The 16,526-nt window shown below is 48.2% G+C and overlaps 1 protein-coding gene across 1 annotated transcript; it reads left to right on the plus strand.

Moving 5' to 3' along the window:
• Nucleotides 1-10,774: 10,774 nt before the first annotated feature.
• Nucleotides 10,775-12,106, plus strand: LOC142578125 (uncharacterized). The gene has a single exon (XM_075687531.1). It carries the CDS (start codon nt 10,775-10,777, stop codon nt 11,948-11,950), a length of 1,176 nt encoding a protein of 391 aa, XP_075543646.1. The 3' UTR covers nt 11,951-12,106.
• The last annotated feature ends 4,420 nt before the right edge of the window (nt 12,107-16,526 follow it).

Consider the following 16,526-nt stretch of genomic DNA (forward strand, 5'->3'; position numbering starts at 1 on the left):
ACCCCAACGCCTTGGAGGTGAAGAGAATCAAGAACACGACTGCCGTGACAATCCTTTTCCAAGGAATGCAAGTACCCAGTTACATCTACTGCGGAGCAAGCATTGTTCGATGCACGCTCTTTCGCAGACACACGGAAATTTGCTACAACTGTGGCAACATCGGTCACCGCGCGGATGTCTGTCCTAACCCCAGCACCACGTGGTGCCGTAAGTGTGGCCTCAAAACACCACCAGAAGATCACCAGTGCACTCCTCACTGCACTCTGTGTGGTGGACCACACCCCACCGCCGACAAGGACTGCAAACGCAAGTTTCAAGTCCCTTACATCGTGCGACAGAGACGCCGCCGCAGACGCAACCACTCCAGAGGACCGAGCGGCGCCAGTCACCGCGATTCGAGCGCCACCTCGGGAATTCCCGTAGCGACCACAAGGAGTCGCTCAGTCACGCCGGCACCCGAGCGCTGCAGCGCCCTCCGCAGCAGCCGCTCCCGCTCCAGGGGACGACGCAACAGCCGCTCCCGCTCCAGGGGGCGCCCTACATCCGGCCACACCGAACTGACCTGGGCCGACCGAGTGCGAAGGAAACACCACCAGCAGCAGCAACAGGACGCCTCATCTATCAAACAGGTAACGCGGTCTTCATTGCCCGAGCATGAGAGCGAGATAGTCACAGCCCTACGACAGGAACTAGCGGGTCTCCGAGCGACCATACAAGTGCTTACAGCGCAGCTTAATGACGCGAAACAGGAGATTCAAAACCTTAAATCTCCCAAACAAGCACCACCCCAGGAGACAAATGTAAAAGTAAGCACAGCGAAACGCAAACCACCTCCGCTCCCAGAGACGGAAGAAGAGTGTAATGTACCGCAAGAGACCCTAGACGAAATTCTGCGCCTCACGCGAGAGAACCTACAAAGTATTCATACCCTAGCAAATCGTGTAGAGGTTGTCGAAAACAAAGTCGCCATAAAAATTAAAAACAAAGCTAGCCAGCCACAACAAATGGACACGAGTACGCGCCCTTCGGCGCCAATAAATTCCTCCCAAAACCATCATGGCTAACACGACACGGGATACTTTAGAAATTTGGCAGTGGAATTGCGCTAGCTACGCGAAACGCAAATCCTCGCTGCAACAGTACCTCAAAATTCAACCCCAAAGGCCGCACGTAATACTATTACAGGAAACCCTATGCGAAACCCTCACGCTCTCAGTGTACTGCACCGTCTCAAAAAGAGAAGGGGATGCCAGGAGAGGCATCGCCACGCTCGTTAGTAGAAAGCTTGCGCACATCGTTCACGACGTCCCACCAAAAAACAGTCGCATCGAGGCGATCCTAATCAAGCTCGTCCCTAACCGATTCTTAAAACAAAGTGTTGTTGTTCTAAACGTCTATAGTTCCCCCGCGCACTACAACCAGTCCTTCCACGCGATCCTCACTAAAGCCACGTCATTGGCACGAAACTCACCGCTCATTATAGCAGGTGACTTCAACGCCCCCCACACGTCGTGGGGTTACCCCATAATCAAGCCTAGCGGCAACAACCTCTCGCGCGCAATAGACGACCTGTCCCTCACCCTGGTGATGGACCACAGCTTCCCCACCAGATTGGGTACGTCGACGCAGCGCGATACTACGCCAGACCTCACGTTACTCCGAAATGTTGCAAACTACACATGGACGAACACGCAAGAGAACCTGGGCAGCGATCACTTCGTCATACGCACAGAAATACCGAACACGACGGCCCCACCCCGATCTTTCACCCTCACAGACTGGGATACCTTCCGTAAGTTACGGAAGGAAGATACGAATACGTATGACTCCTTCGCGGAACTCCTCTCTGCGTTAAAGGGCGACGTAACCAGAGCAACGAAAACCATACAGACGCAACTGGAAGTCCCAAGGGTTGACCCTCACCTCGCACACTTACTCGAGGCCAAGGCTTCGATACTTGCGCGATGGAGAAAGCAACGTCTCAACAGACGCCTGCGCAAACGCATCGCGATCCTCAACCGAGACATAGACGAATACTGTACGGAGCTCACAAGACTCCAATGGCACGAACTCTGTTCGGCAGTAGACGGCCGCATGCGGACAGGAGGTAAGTGGAACCTCCTGAAACGCATGTTAGACGACAGCCAAACGAAGGATAATCAAAGCCACGCGCTAGACCGACTTCTACACTCACATAAAGGGAAAGGGGGAACGGAAGAGTCCTTCTTGGAAGAAATTGCCAAACGGTACCTTCCGCTAGGCGTCGCTCACCCCAATGATTACCCGATCATAAAGTGCGAAACCACTCCCGAACTAGACGCTGCCTTCACGGAAGCAGAAGTCCGAGAGGCGCTACACAATCTAAACAGCAGGTCTGCTTGAGGACCCGACGGTGTAACCAACCGACTGTTGCGTAACTTAGACGACCAAGCCGTCACATTACTGACGAAAGACATCAACCACGTGTGGGAAACAGGAGAGGTATCAACGCAATGGCGCACTGCCACGGTGGTCCTCATCACAAAACCCGGTAAACCACTTAACCTCGACAACTTACGACCCATCTCTCTTACGTCATGCGTGGGTAAAGTAGCCGAGCACGTAATTCAAAACCGAGTGTCACGCTACATTGAAGAACACGAACTCCTCCCACACAACATGGTAGGGTTTCGACCCCACCTATCCACCCAAGACGTCATGTTACTCCTAAAGAGACAGATCTTCGACGTTAAAACAAGAGACGTTCGAGGCATCCTCGCCCTCGATCTCACGAAAGCATTCGATACCGTCTCGCACCGCTTCGTACTGGAGTCTGTGGCAGGCCTCGGCCTCGGCCAGAGATTTCAGGAGTACGTACGCTCCTTCCTTAAAGACAGAGAAGCCCGACTGCGAGTCTCGCACCTTAAGTCGGACCCCTACACGCCGGGCTCCGTCGGAACACCACAAAGCTCAGTCATCTCTCCATTACTATTTAATATAGTGGTGAAGGGACTTGCAGACAAACTACGACACATCCCAAACGTAAACTGCGCACTATACGCAGATGACATTACCATCTGGAGCCCGGGAGGCTCCCTGGGAGACATGGAGCAGGCATGACAGTCTGCCCTTGATGCCACGGAAGAGTACTTTCTAAACACAGGCATGAAACTATCCTCAAAGAAATCGGAACTATTACTATTTCGCAAGTCCTGCCAAGGAGTCCGCCACCTAACACCTCTAGACGAACTTCCTCTCGCACTACACACAAGAGACGGACAACAGATTCCGCGAGTCAACCACATACGCATTCTTGGGATCCTCATCGAATGCACCGGATGCCACGGACACACGATCAAACACTTAACCGCCAAAACCGAAAACATGATCAGACTTATCCACAGAGTCTCGGGGCGCAGGAAGGGTCTCCGCGAAGATAACCTTCTGCGCGTATACCACGCGTTCCTTATGAGTCACATTAATTACGTCGCCTCTGCCCACAACTGGACTAAAATAGAAAAGACGAAGCTAAACACACTCATGCGCAAGAGCATCAAACAGGTCTTAGGAATTCCACAAAGAGCAAGTACAGCAAAGGTTGACCAGCTAGGCATGCACAACAACATCGACGAAGTGATCGAGGCTCAGACTATGGCGCAAATACTCCGCCTATCCTCGTCCAAAGCCGGTAGGCTAATCCTAAATGACGCCAATGTCTCCCCGTCTCCCTATCTCGAGCACGCGGTTACCCTACCGAGCGAAATTAGAGACAAATACAAAGTCTCACCGTTTCCCAGAAACGTCCACCCACAACACAACGTAGGTAGGCGCCGGGCCCGCGCCCGCGCGATTCTCGACCGCATCGACGCGGATCGTGAAGCCACCGCATTTGTGGACGCGGCCCAGTACGGCAGCACATCCACTTTCGCAATAGCGGTCGTGGACGGCAACGGAACGCTACGATCATCCGCATCGGTTAAAACGAGCACCAGCGCTAAAGCGGAACAAATAGCCGTAGCCATCGCCATGGCAGACCCCACATTTACTTATGTCTTCACGGACTCGCGTGCCGCAATTCGGGCCTACGAATGCGGCAACGTATCTAAAGAAGCAGCGCGTATACTACTAGCGAGCTCAAAAGAGAGCAAACGGTGCCTCTCCTGGTTCCCCGCTCACATGGGGAAAGACATTCACCCGCAAAAAGCTAACCTCAATGAAACGGCCCACGACCGTGCGCGAGAACTTGCCCGCCGCGACGGTCCCACGGCCTACGAGGGGCTGGACATTCAGTTTAATGACCCGCTGCTCACTTACCAAGAAATCACCTCCCACTATCGGAAAGGCAGAACCAAATTCCCGCTCCCACACGCCAAACTCGAACGCGCGCAGGCGGCCGCGTTTCGAATGCTACAAACGGACTCGTATCCGTCACGAGGCCTACTAAGTCACTATAACTCAGAAATCACAGCAAATTGCCCAGACTGCCCCGAACTTTATTGCTCACTCTCGCACATGCTATGGCAATGTACCGCGTTACCAAAGGACCCTCTCTCCAGTGAGCCCGAATGGGAAGAAGCCCTCAAAAGCCCGGACCTCAAACTACAACTCAAGGCCATCCAGAGGGCCCAAGAACTGGCGGAACGTCACCACGTTCCCGTCCCGACTTGGGTGTCCCCTACGGTTTCTGCCGGAGGAGTACCCCGCGTGGGGTCTCCAACGGATTGAAACTCCTCAGGACTTTAATAAAGTTCTTGACTGACTGACTGAGTTTGACCCTTCCCTTTCTTTTGCGGAGAACTCGTTCTCATTTTGCTCTTGGTGTGCCAGCTGACAAGACGTGTTTGTTTTCAGAGCGAAGACGTCTTCACGGCAGACACGATGGAGAAGAATTTGCGCAAGATCCTTGCTATTTCGTACAAAAAGCAGCAGCTAATGTTATCAAATCGTGGCAAAGTAAGCCTTCGTGTTAAGGTGTTTGTGAAGTGTATGGTAGATAAGCTTGAATCAATACTGGCGGCGCAGGAAGACGAATATTCGGACAGCGATTCCTCTGACGACGGCATTGTGTCCGTTCTTGTTTGAAGTTTGAGTTTGCCTTCCGGAGGGGAAATATGAATAGCGCCAGCCTTGTCAGAAAGCGAAGCACATTGCCTTAGCAGTGGCCGCGCGTGTGTAAGTATTCTTAACGTTCTTAGTTATTTCTCTATTGTTTTCGAAATAATGTCAGACCAGTACCCCCACTCTGCTCTTATGTTATTTTCAAACCACCCTTCTTCCGTCTTGTTTATTTCTTGACCATTATTTTTCTTGTACTTTGACAAAGGCTAGGTCGCGCCGGCTCATTCTCGTCCTTCCATATGACTGGACGAGAATAATGTACGCGTGAAATTTTTTTAAGGATAGCACTTGCTCCCCAGAAATATGCGAGTCCGCGTTTGGAAGCGTTGGCTACATTGACATTACCAGTTCAACTACTCGATTTCCGTGTCCATGTTGCGTGGTTACTAGATTTCTTTTTTATTTTCAAGTTTTGAGGCACGCATTCGTTTTTATTGTTATATTCTGTCGACAGTTTCTAAGAGCGTACGTGTCAGGGCTTACCGCCCTTGAAAATAGCTAGTGTAGCGGTGACATGATTGTTTCTTTCATTCTTAAAAAAACTGTATTATCAGGTACATTCCGCTGAACAGCTGCATATGAAACGTATCACAACGTTATAATTGCTCTGATGGTTCCGATAGGTCGCATATGAGATTGCGAGATAATGTTGCGGCAGATATCAGCAATCTAACCTATAAAAATAGTTAAGCAACACCACTTTTACTAGATTACGACCAATATTGCACATTACCTTCCGCGTTATGGGCATTGCAATAAACGTCATTTTGCAGGCCTCGCGCTTTCAGTTCCTCAGGCATAAACCAAGCAGCAGTGGAGCTGACACCTCTCAACCACTTCAACAAAGGCTTCACCCACCCGCTGGCAACAAAGGAATGTCAACGATTTGCTGGCCCCCCTTTCGTGTCTAAAAAATTCGTCACAGTTTGACCCTTCCCTTTCTTTTGCAGAGAACTCGTTCTCACTTTGCTCTTGGTGTGCCAGCTGACAAGACGCGTTTATTTTCAGAGCGAAGACGTCTTCACGGCAGACACGGTGGAGAAGAATTTGCGCAAGATCCTTGCTATTTCGTACAAAAAGCAGCAGGTAATGTTATCAAATCGTGGCAAAGTAAGCCTTCGTGTTAAGGTGTTTGTGAAGTGTATGGTAGATAAGCTTGAATCAATACTGGCGGCGCAGGAAGACGAATATTCGGACAGCGGTTCCTCTGACCACGGCATTGTGTCCGTTCTTGTTTGAGTTTGCCTTCCGGAGGGGAAAGATGAATAGCGCCAGCCTTGTCAGAAAGCGAAGCACATTGCCTTAGCAGTGGCCGCGCGTGTGTAAGTATTCTTAACGTTCTTATTTATTTCACTATTATTTTCGAATGAATGTCAGACCAGTACCCCCACTCTGCACTTTCTTATGTTATTTTCAAAGCGCCCTACTTCCGTCCTTGTTTATTTCTTGACCGTTGTTTTGCTTGTACTTTGACAAAGGCTAGGTCGCGCCGGCTCATTCTCCTCCTTCCATATGACTGGAGGAGAATAATGTACGCGTGCAATTTTTTTAAGCATAGCAGTTGCTCCCCAGAAATATGCGAGTCCGCATTTGGAAGCGTTGGCTACATTGACATTACCACTACAACTACTCGATTTCCGTGTCCATGTTGCATGGTTACTAGTTTTCTTTTTTATTTTCAAGTTTTGAGACACGCATGCGTTTTTATTGTTATATTCTGTCGACAGTTTCTAAGAGCGTACGTGTCAGGGCTTACAGCCTCCGAAAATGGCTAGTGTAACGGTGACATGAATGTTTCTTTCATCAGTAAAAAAACTGTATTAGCAGGTACATTCCGCTCAACAGCTGCATATGAAACGTATCACAACGTTTTAATTGCTCTGATGGTTCCAAAAGGTCGCACTTGAGCTTTCGAGATAATGTTGCGGCAGATATCAGCAATCTAACCTATAAAAATAGTTAAGCAACACCACTTTTACTAGATTACGACCAATATTGCAAATTACCTTCCGGGTTATGGGCATTACAATAAACGTCATATTGCAGGCCTAGCGATTTCAGTTCCTCAGGCATAAACCAAGCAGCAGTGGAGCTGACACCTCAACCACTTCAACAAAGGCTTCACCCACCCGCTGGCAACAAAGGAATGTCAACGATTTGCTGGCCCCCCTTTCGTTTCTAAAAAATCCGTCACACTTTGACCCTTCCCTTTCTTTTGCGGGGAACTCGTTCTCACTTTGCTCTTGGTGTGCCAGCTGACAAGACGTGTTTGTTTTCAGAGCGAAGACGTCTTCACGGCAGACACGATGGAGAAGAATTTGCGCAAGATCCTTGCTATTTCGTACAAAAAGCAGCAGCTAATGTTATCAAATCGTGGCAAAGTAAGCCTTCGTGTTAAGGTGTTTGTGAAGTGTATGGTAGATAAGCTTGAATCAATACTGGCGGCGCAGCAAGACGAATATTCGGACAGCGATTCCTCTGAAGACGGCATTGTGTCCGTTCTTGTTTGAGTTTGCCTTCTGGAGGGGAAAGATGAATAGAGCCAGCTTTGTCAGAAAGCGAAGCACATTGCCTTCCCCGCAGGGGCGTCTGCGTCAGCAGGCGTTTGGTATGTTGCGACACCACGTACCCGACCACACGAGGGTTGGACCCTCCCGCGTGTAGCCGTGCGCGGCTTGGCCGTGCCTGGGGAAAGGGGGATCCTGGAGGTTGAGCCGATGCCGGGTGTTTGGACCTTTAAAGCCCCCTGGCGGAGGCAACACACCTCTTCGGCCTCTGCTTCACATAGACGGCACCCCCGGACTGACCCACCCGCGGGAAATCGGTAGTCGCCCATTCCTGTCCCTCTCTTCTCAAACATTCGTCTTTATCTCTCACTTTATATCTTTCCTGTCTACTTCTCTCTTCCATTCACTTCCTTTCTCCACGGCGGCAAGGGTTAACCTTGTGTGGATATTCTACCTTGGGTACACCATATTGGGTTATAGTGATGGCGTACGGCTGGCGTCGTGCTGGCTTGTGCACAAGCTCTGCCGCGTCCCCTCATTGGGCTCCGTGGTGGGCGGTCGGCGCTGTTGCCGAATTTTTGTATATTTTAATGGAAACTTCTTTCCCCAAACTTACTCATCGCCCTCCTAAACGAGGGCGCACCGAAGATGTCTTCAAGTTTTTTGGACACGAAACCCAGAATTTCCCCCGCTTCCACGTTATTCATTCCGAAAAACCAAACAAAGCAGTCCGAACCATTTCACCATTCCTTGTCTCAAAGTCCTTGACTGATGTTTTTCGTCCAGGTTACAAGGTGTCCAGGATGGCAAGCCGTGACCTCCTCTTGGAGCTCCGCGATCTGAAACAATATGAGAATCTACAGAAATTAGTGTCATTCGGGGAGACCCACATAACAGTAACGCCGCACCGTACAATGAACACCACCCGTGGTGTTGTGTCGGATGATGATCTGCTTGAGCTGACTGAAGCGGAACTCCTGGAGGGCTTCAGTGAGCAAAATGTTATCAATGTTAGAAGAATAAAGAAAAGGCGAGATGGTAAAGAGATTCAGACGAAGCACTTAATAATCACCTTTGGTTCAAGTGTCCTGCCCGATTCAATCGAGGCCGAGTACATCAAGCTCCGTGTTCGGCCGCACGTGCCCAACCCACTCCGTTGTTTCAAATGCCAGCGCTTTGGCCACAGCTCGCAGAGCTGCCGAGGCCGCCAAACTTGTGCTAAATGTAGTGCCCTCGAACACACATCTGGAGCTTGTGAGAATGCTCTCCACTGTGTAAACTGTGACGGGGAGCACGCCGCATACTCGCGGTCGTGCCCCTCCTGGAAGAAAGAAAAAGAAATCGTAACGATCAAAGTGACAGAGAATATTTCATTCAAAGAGGCACGGAGGCGGGTATCGTACCTGCTCAAGAAAACCTTTGCCGATGTGGCGCGTCAGCAAAAATGCACACTTACTTTCTTTAGACTTTTTTCCAACTTTCTATCAACTTTATTAACATCCTATGTGCTTTTACTTCCTATTAACGCTTGTTACAAGAAAGTTGGAAGGATTTGTATTTACTTTAGTTTGAAGAAAGTTTGTTAAAAGAAAGTTTAAAGGAAGTTGGTATCCTTTGTATTTACTTTCGTTTGAAGAAAGTTTGTTAAAAGAAAGTTCAAAGGAAGTTGGTAGGCTTTGTATTTACTTTCGTTTGAAGAAAGTTTGTTAAAAGAAAGTTTAAAGGAAGTTGGAAGGCTCTGTTCTTACTTTCGTTTGAAGAAAGTTTGTTGAAAGAAAGTTTTAAAAAAGTTGGTAGGCTCTGTTTTTACTTTTGTTTGAAGAAAGTTTTTAAAAAGTTGGTAGGCTGTGTTTTTACTTTTGTGTGAAGAAAGTTTGTTGCAAGAAAGTTTTAGAAAAGTTGGTAGGCTCTGTTCTTACTTTCGTTTAAAGAAAATTACACCAATTGTATTTGCTTAATTCGTTTGTTCATTTAATACTGCGATAAAGAAGCGTAATATGCAAATAGGTAATACAATAATTAGTACGAATGCCAGAGTGTCATAGAGATAATTCCTTCGTGCACTTTGAAATAAAGCAATAATAGGAGACAAAATAATTTTTTGCTGCGTATGGACATATAATCAGCTGAAGCAAAAGTAAAATATATTTGCCTACATACCGGCGAAATTGTCTATTTAGGACGTTTCTTCTACTATAAAAAAATACTTTTATACATTTTGAGTCCCTTTATGTCTCCGTGTGAGGCGGACACGCTACCTCTGCTCCATCTAAAACAGTGGCATTATTGGACTTCTTGACATATTGTAAGGCTGTTTACTTTTGTTCGCGACGCTTTTTTGCCTTTTTCCCTTTTGACTGGGCGGATAGCTAAATTCGTGAACGAAACCACGCACACGCAGAGGACGCCGCGTTTTTTAGTAGTTCGTAAGCAACATATGACTCGGAGTTGTCGCCGTTGTCGCAGTGAACATGAAATCCAGAAGTCGTTCAGACGCGCTCGAACGGGCCCCGAGTTCGAAGCCTACCGCTGATTGATATTATCGCACCGATAACAAATATGAGGCGGTTCGTGCGCTTACACTTTCCCTATTGTACTAAAAAGGGTTCTGAGGCTCAAATAGACACATTTTAGATCATTCCCCACCGAAGCTTAGGCACAGCGTATCCTTCCGAGTCCGTCTGCACGCTATCGGCGCGTCAAGGCTCAGGAATAAAGAAGTCTCACAAGGATAAATCACTGTTCTTTTCAGATTTCGCATCGGTGTTTTTAAATAAACCATTTTTTCATATTTACAGTGCCAGCACAAGCGATCAGTGCCGATGCTACGCGTCATAAACACAGGTATATGTGCTGTCGCCGAAGGCTCCCAGCACTGCCTGCGCTTCTCTGACGAAGAGATATCACTAGGCAGACGGGTCGACTGAAAGGCATGTTGAATACGGACAGTAGATTTGCCTTTGTGGTACAGGCGTGAGTTTTAGTTGCTGGGCGATAGCGCATCTACCGCGCTACCATGTCTGTGCGAAACGTATCGCTGAAAAACTAAAACTGCTTCTAGAGTTTAACCAATGCCTTGGTTTAATTTTACAAATTATCCTTCGAATTCAACTCGCTGGCGTGGCGCAGCGGACGCGTCTTGGCTACCGAAGTGGAAGGACGTGCGTTTCATGGGCTCCCAAGGAGCGGTGGTTGCGGCTAACAGCGGCCGCGGTGACAGGATCGACGGAATGAATACCGAGGGATACGAAGTGGTTTTGCCTACTCTGCCATCAGGTCGTAGTGTTTTGAATACATTATTTTTGCACGCGGATGTCCGGTCGAGGCCTTACCGAGTCGAACATTTCCGGGACACGTTGGCGCGTCTTGGTTTGCTCCCTGAAGTGGTAGCGTTGGGGGCATACCAGACGAGCCACGTATGGGCTGTGACTTTCGAGAGCATGGAAGGGATGAAGAAAGCTTTGGAATGCGGCGAAATGAAGGTGAAGGGCCAACGTTGTTTGGTTATTGATCCGGCAAACCAGGACGTGCGTTTGAAGCTTCACTGGCTTCTTTTCAATGTGGCCGACGAAGATGTGCGTGTAGCGCTTGCTCCGTTCGGAAAGGTGACCGAGGTCTCGAAGGAAAAGTGGAGAGTTCAAGGGATCCAAGACAAGGGGTCGACGACACGCCTGGTGCGCCTCAAGCTCCATAACGGCATTAAGGTTGATGACCTTCCACACCAGCTTCGCGTAGCCGGTGACATGGCCCTCCTAGTCGCGCCTGGAAGAGCGCCATTGTGCCTGCGGTGTCACAGTAAGGGCCATATCAGACGAGAATGCCGAGTTCCTCGCTGCACGCACTGCCGTCGTTTTGGACACGAAGAATCTCAGTGCGTGAAGACGTACGCAAGTGTTGCGGGGCCGGTTGGAGGAGAAGACACTGCGGAACTCGTCATGGACGAGGTTGACGCTGAAGAAGCCGCAAGCGAAGCAACGCCGAAGCTCGAGGAACTTGATGCGGCAACGTTAATCCCGCCCGACATGCCCCACGACGCAAGTGTTAACAAGGAAAGCCGAAAGCTGAGCGACGCAGCTGGCGACGCCACCGGCGTCGTGAAAGTGCAGGATGCCTCAAAGCCGTCGAAGTCACCTGAGGAGCCAGCAGTCATGGAAGTAAGCGAGGGAACAAGCGGAGCCTCAGTCTCCAAGCGCGGCCACGACGCTACGCTGGACGAGCATGAGGCCCTGGCTGCAAGGATCTCGGAAGGACCGCCGCCAAAGGCTGCGATCATTCGGCGGTCAACGCTGAGGCCGCGTCCGAACATACCTCCGGACCGGAGGGCGGCGGAGACGCCGCCGACGTAGCCGCGAGAGCGTGTGCTTCGCGGCGTCTCATCTAGGCCACCTAGTGATCAAGCCAAACTCAAGGGACGATGGAACGCTATGACAGGGACATCAACTGTGCCTTCCTAAGGCTGCCATGGCAGCTGCGGAAGGCTTGTGCAAAAGGCGAAGGCAGCTTTGGCCCAAGAAGCATGAGGTGGGTACCATGCGGTTCGTTTGTTCTTCAAAAAACATAACAATGGCTCAAAACACTGCACTTCGTTTTGCTACTCTAAATGTCCGCGGTCTTTGTGCCAAAAAGCGGCAATACCAGCTTAGCCGGCTTTTCTTAGAAACAGATGTTGATATAGCAGCGGTGCAGGAGACAAAGATAGAAAGTGAGGAACAAACGGATCGCATGGTGCTGCAGTTTCGCAATAGATACAATGTTTGTGTATCACATGCTGTTGGGACTTCCGCGGGGTGCGCTATCTTCATTAGAAACAACCTGGGAATTAGAGAAGAAGGGGTCTTTTCTTGTGAAAGTGGAAGACTGGTTTTTGTGGATTTTTCCTTTTTGGGTGTAGGTTGGCGCGTGATATGTGTCTACGCCCCAAACACTGAAAGTGAGCGTGTGCCTTTCTTTGAGACAGTAAATCAGCATTTACAGTGTGACAGGAAAGTCGTATTGCTAGGAGATTTTAATTGTGTATGTTACGCGGCCGATCGAGTGAAAAACCTTCCAGTGCATGACAAAAGTGCTTTACTTTTAAACACACTAGTGCAAGAATCTAATCTTGATGACGTCAGTAATTTCCTGTGTTCTACCGGCACGCCTGCATTCACACATGTTCAAGGGCAAAATCACGCAAGGCTAGATAGAGGGTATGTCGCACTGGAGCTTGTTCCGATGTGTGGCAGCTATAGTGTGAAACACGTCTCATTCAGCGATCACAGCCTTGTAACTTTTAGTGTAGGTACCAAAGAAAGAAAATCGAAGTTTAACTGGAAGTTGTGGAAGTTCAACGATGGGCTGTTAATGAACGAATCCTTTTGTGAAAGCGTGAAGCAAAAGTTAGATAATTTGATCGAAGCCGAAGATGGCAACGTGCTAGAATTATGGGAGAACTTTAAACAAGGAGTCAAGATGAGTGCTATAGAAGAAGCCACTAAAGAGAAATTTATTAAAAGGAAAAAAGAAAATGAAATGCAACGTGAGCTTGATTTTTTGTACACCGTGGAAAGTGAGAGACCTGGGAGCCGAACAAAAGAAATAAGACAACTGAAAAGCCAGCTTGAGCTTATCGAAGAAGAGAAGTTCAAAGGAGCAGTTATAAGGGCACGAGCTGAAAGGGTTTGGCTAGGTGAGACACCTTCTAAACGAGCCTTATCTGACGAAAAGGCATACGCGAGGCGAAATGAAATCAGAATGATTCAATACGAGAACGAGATCACGAGCCAACCTAAAAAAATTGAAGAGGCATTTCTTGATCATTATAGCAAATTATTCGGGACTGTTAAAGACGTCACAGAAGAATTCAAGACGGACTTTTTGTCAAACATGCCGCAATTAGAGGAAGACATTCAAAAGCGTCTGGAGTGGCCTCTGAGCATCACCGAAGTGGAAGGAGCCATAGATGATTTAGTTGTAGGCAAGTCTCCGGGACCCGATGGGCTCGGAGCGGCCTTTTATAAAGCCTTCAAAAGAGATGTCAGTGAGATCCTGTTACGGTTGTTTAAGGAGGCCTATGAGCAAAAACAGGTTCCTCCTTCTTTTCGGACATCGCACGTAGTTCTGATACCGAAATCCGAGGACCCAGAAAAATTGTTAGCTGTCGATGCTTACCGGCCGATATCACTAATGAATGTTGACTATAAGATATTTACAAGAGTGCTCGGAAAGCGATTACAGGGAGTGGTGACCAGAATAGTAGGGTCGCATCAAACATGCGGCATTAAAGGAAGGTCTATCAACACAAACATTCATATTGCCAGAAGTATTTTAGAATACTGTAACGACCTAGGTGAACACTGTGCCATGTTACAGTTAGATATGCAAAAGGCTTTCGACCGTGTGGCCCATAAAATTCTTTTCAGTATTCTAGAACACACAAAAAGGTAGGGGATTTGATCTTAGATGGGGTAAAGATGTGCTATCAAGACTGTACCGCCAGCCTCATTATAAACAAGGAGGTTACCAAAACCTTTAGCGTCCGGTCATCTGTGCGCCAGGGGTGTGGTTTGTCGCCTCTTTTATTCGCGATTTACCTAGAGCCGCTTTGTAGGAAAATCAAGAATGACAATAGAATATCGGGTTTCAGAGTGCAGTCCGCGGAAGTGAAAGTGCTGGCATACGCGGATGACATCGCGTTGTTTTGTCGGGATAAAGAAAGCATCGAAATCGCGGTCGCAGAGGCTTTATCATACTGCAGAATGACAGGCAGTGCTATAAACTTTGATAAATCCCTAGGGGTATGGATCGGCAACTGGGAAGACCATCCGAGTACGTTTGCAAATATCCGCTGGTCAGTCACGCCGGCAAAGTACCTAGGGGTGCCGCTTGAGCCCTATCGTGACGCCGTTGATTACTGGAATGCCGAAACTGAAAGGGTTCGTGAAGGTACACTTAAATGGGGAGGCCGCAATTTCTCTATGTTTGCTCGTGCGACAATGTGCAACCTGTTTGCCGTCGCTAAAATTTCTTACGTGCTCCAAGTGTTGTGCATGTCAAGGGCTAACATACAACGTTTACACAGAGTACTCGCAGTGTTTGTATGGTGTTCAAGCTGGGAGCGCACGAGTCGCACTAATCTCTTTCGTTCGGTTAAAAATGGAGGATTAGGTCTGGCACATTTGTTCATTAAGCAGATTGTGTCGTGGTTTGTTTTCTTACGGGACCAAAATGACCCATTTTTATTAACTATGTTTCAAACAAGGCTGAGCGAAGCTATACCTGAGTTTATTGTATCGTCACATCGGTGCAGTCAAGGCAGAGCGCGTGGTTGCTTAAAAGAGGTAGTCTTGGCTTTTCAGCTGTTAAAGGTTCGGTTTTCCATGGAATACTTAAGTAGGGTACCACGAAAGCGCTTATATAAGGACCTGGTAGACACAATGTTGCCGGTGCCATTGTATCGCTCGATGTTCTGCATTGGACCTGAAAAGGACGTACTAAAAAGAGTAAAACGAATGCCAGTACGCCCGTCGGTAAAGTCCTTCTTTTTCCAGCTTCACACCAATACTTTACCTGTGAAACCATGGCTAGATGAAAAAGGCCTTTCCGTGCCTTGGAGCGTCAACTGTTTACTATGCCAAAAACCCGAAACAGTAGAACACATTTTTCTTGACTGCTGGGATGCTGTGTTCCATTGGGACATCTTACAGAGAACACTAAAGAAGGACTTGCCGATTACTCCATATGGGATTCGTTTCTTGCCTACTCTAAATGAAGACAATGTACCCTATGACATGTTCATGCTGGTGTCCTTACATAGTTTATGGAAAACTAGAATGGCTGTGAGACATGCTGAAGTAAATGCCCGGCCTGTTAGAGAATACTTCATTGAAAGCATTTGTCATATTAAGGAAATGTATAATTTGCAAAAAGAAAAACCAACATGGCTCAGTGTGATGACTGAGCTAGCGAATTTCAAGCGTTTTTAGCCCTGTGACTGCCAACCAGTGGCAGAGTTTTTGTCGTGACCGTTGTGTATTGATAAAATGTCTTGTTTTGTAGCCTTGTTGCCACGTCAGTAATAAAGAAAAAAAAAAAGCTGGCGTGGCGCAGCGGTAGAGTACCGCACTTGAGATTTGAAGGTCGGAGGTTCGAATCCTGATAAAAGCGTTTTTCATTGTTACGTTTTTTTTATTTTTTTATTGCACTAAAACGCTCACTGTTGCTTTTTGCGTTCAAAAAATATATGGGATGTCTAGGCACCGCGTATTTAACACGCCAGAGCAGTTTTTCGCGTCAGCGCCTCCCAGTACGCCGCGCCTGCCAACGCCCCAGCATCCAGAGCACGGCACTGGGTCCATAATCCGGCGCTCCACTAGGCTCTGGAAGCGTGTATATGGGCGGTGATCATTTATGTGCGCTCGGTAGGTGTCAAAGAAGCCAGTAGGCCGTCCACCATTGCAAGCAAACGGACCTGCACGGACGGCGCGCTGATAGGCTCGTGTTCGCCAACTAAAGTTCGCTCATGGTTCGGCTTAAGTCCCTGTACATGCTTTATAAATAAGCAAGCTTACCCAGATACTGTAAGCCCACCAAATGGGGCCTAAATGCCTGCCCTCCTCCCAGCTGCGGCTTCCTTTGAGTAACAAAATCTGATCTCGAAGGCGGTGCTTTTGAAAACTGCATGCGCCTAAAGCGGATGGGAATCTTGGAGGCAATATCCACTTCGTTTCTTTTTTTTTTTTTCTTGTATACATTTCCTTAAACTTCGTATCACAAAGTGCATACTTTTACAAATTACACACTTTTCGAACCTACCAAATTCGTTAAAAGGTCTCTACCGATTCTTATTAGGAAAAAACACGGAATTTTCTCATTTACGTTACATTTTTCAAAGAACCGCAGTGTGGCGCCACTGCAGTATTTGTTTGGTTCACGGATCACGTT

This window comes from Dermacentor variabilis, chromosome 4 (assembly GCF_050947875.1).
Source record: "Dermacentor variabilis isolate Ectoservices chromosome 4, ASM5094787v1, whole genome shotgun sequence".
Taxonomy (NCBI): Eukaryota; Metazoa; Arthropoda; class Arachnida; order Ixodida; family Ixodidae; genus Dermacentor; species Dermacentor variabilis.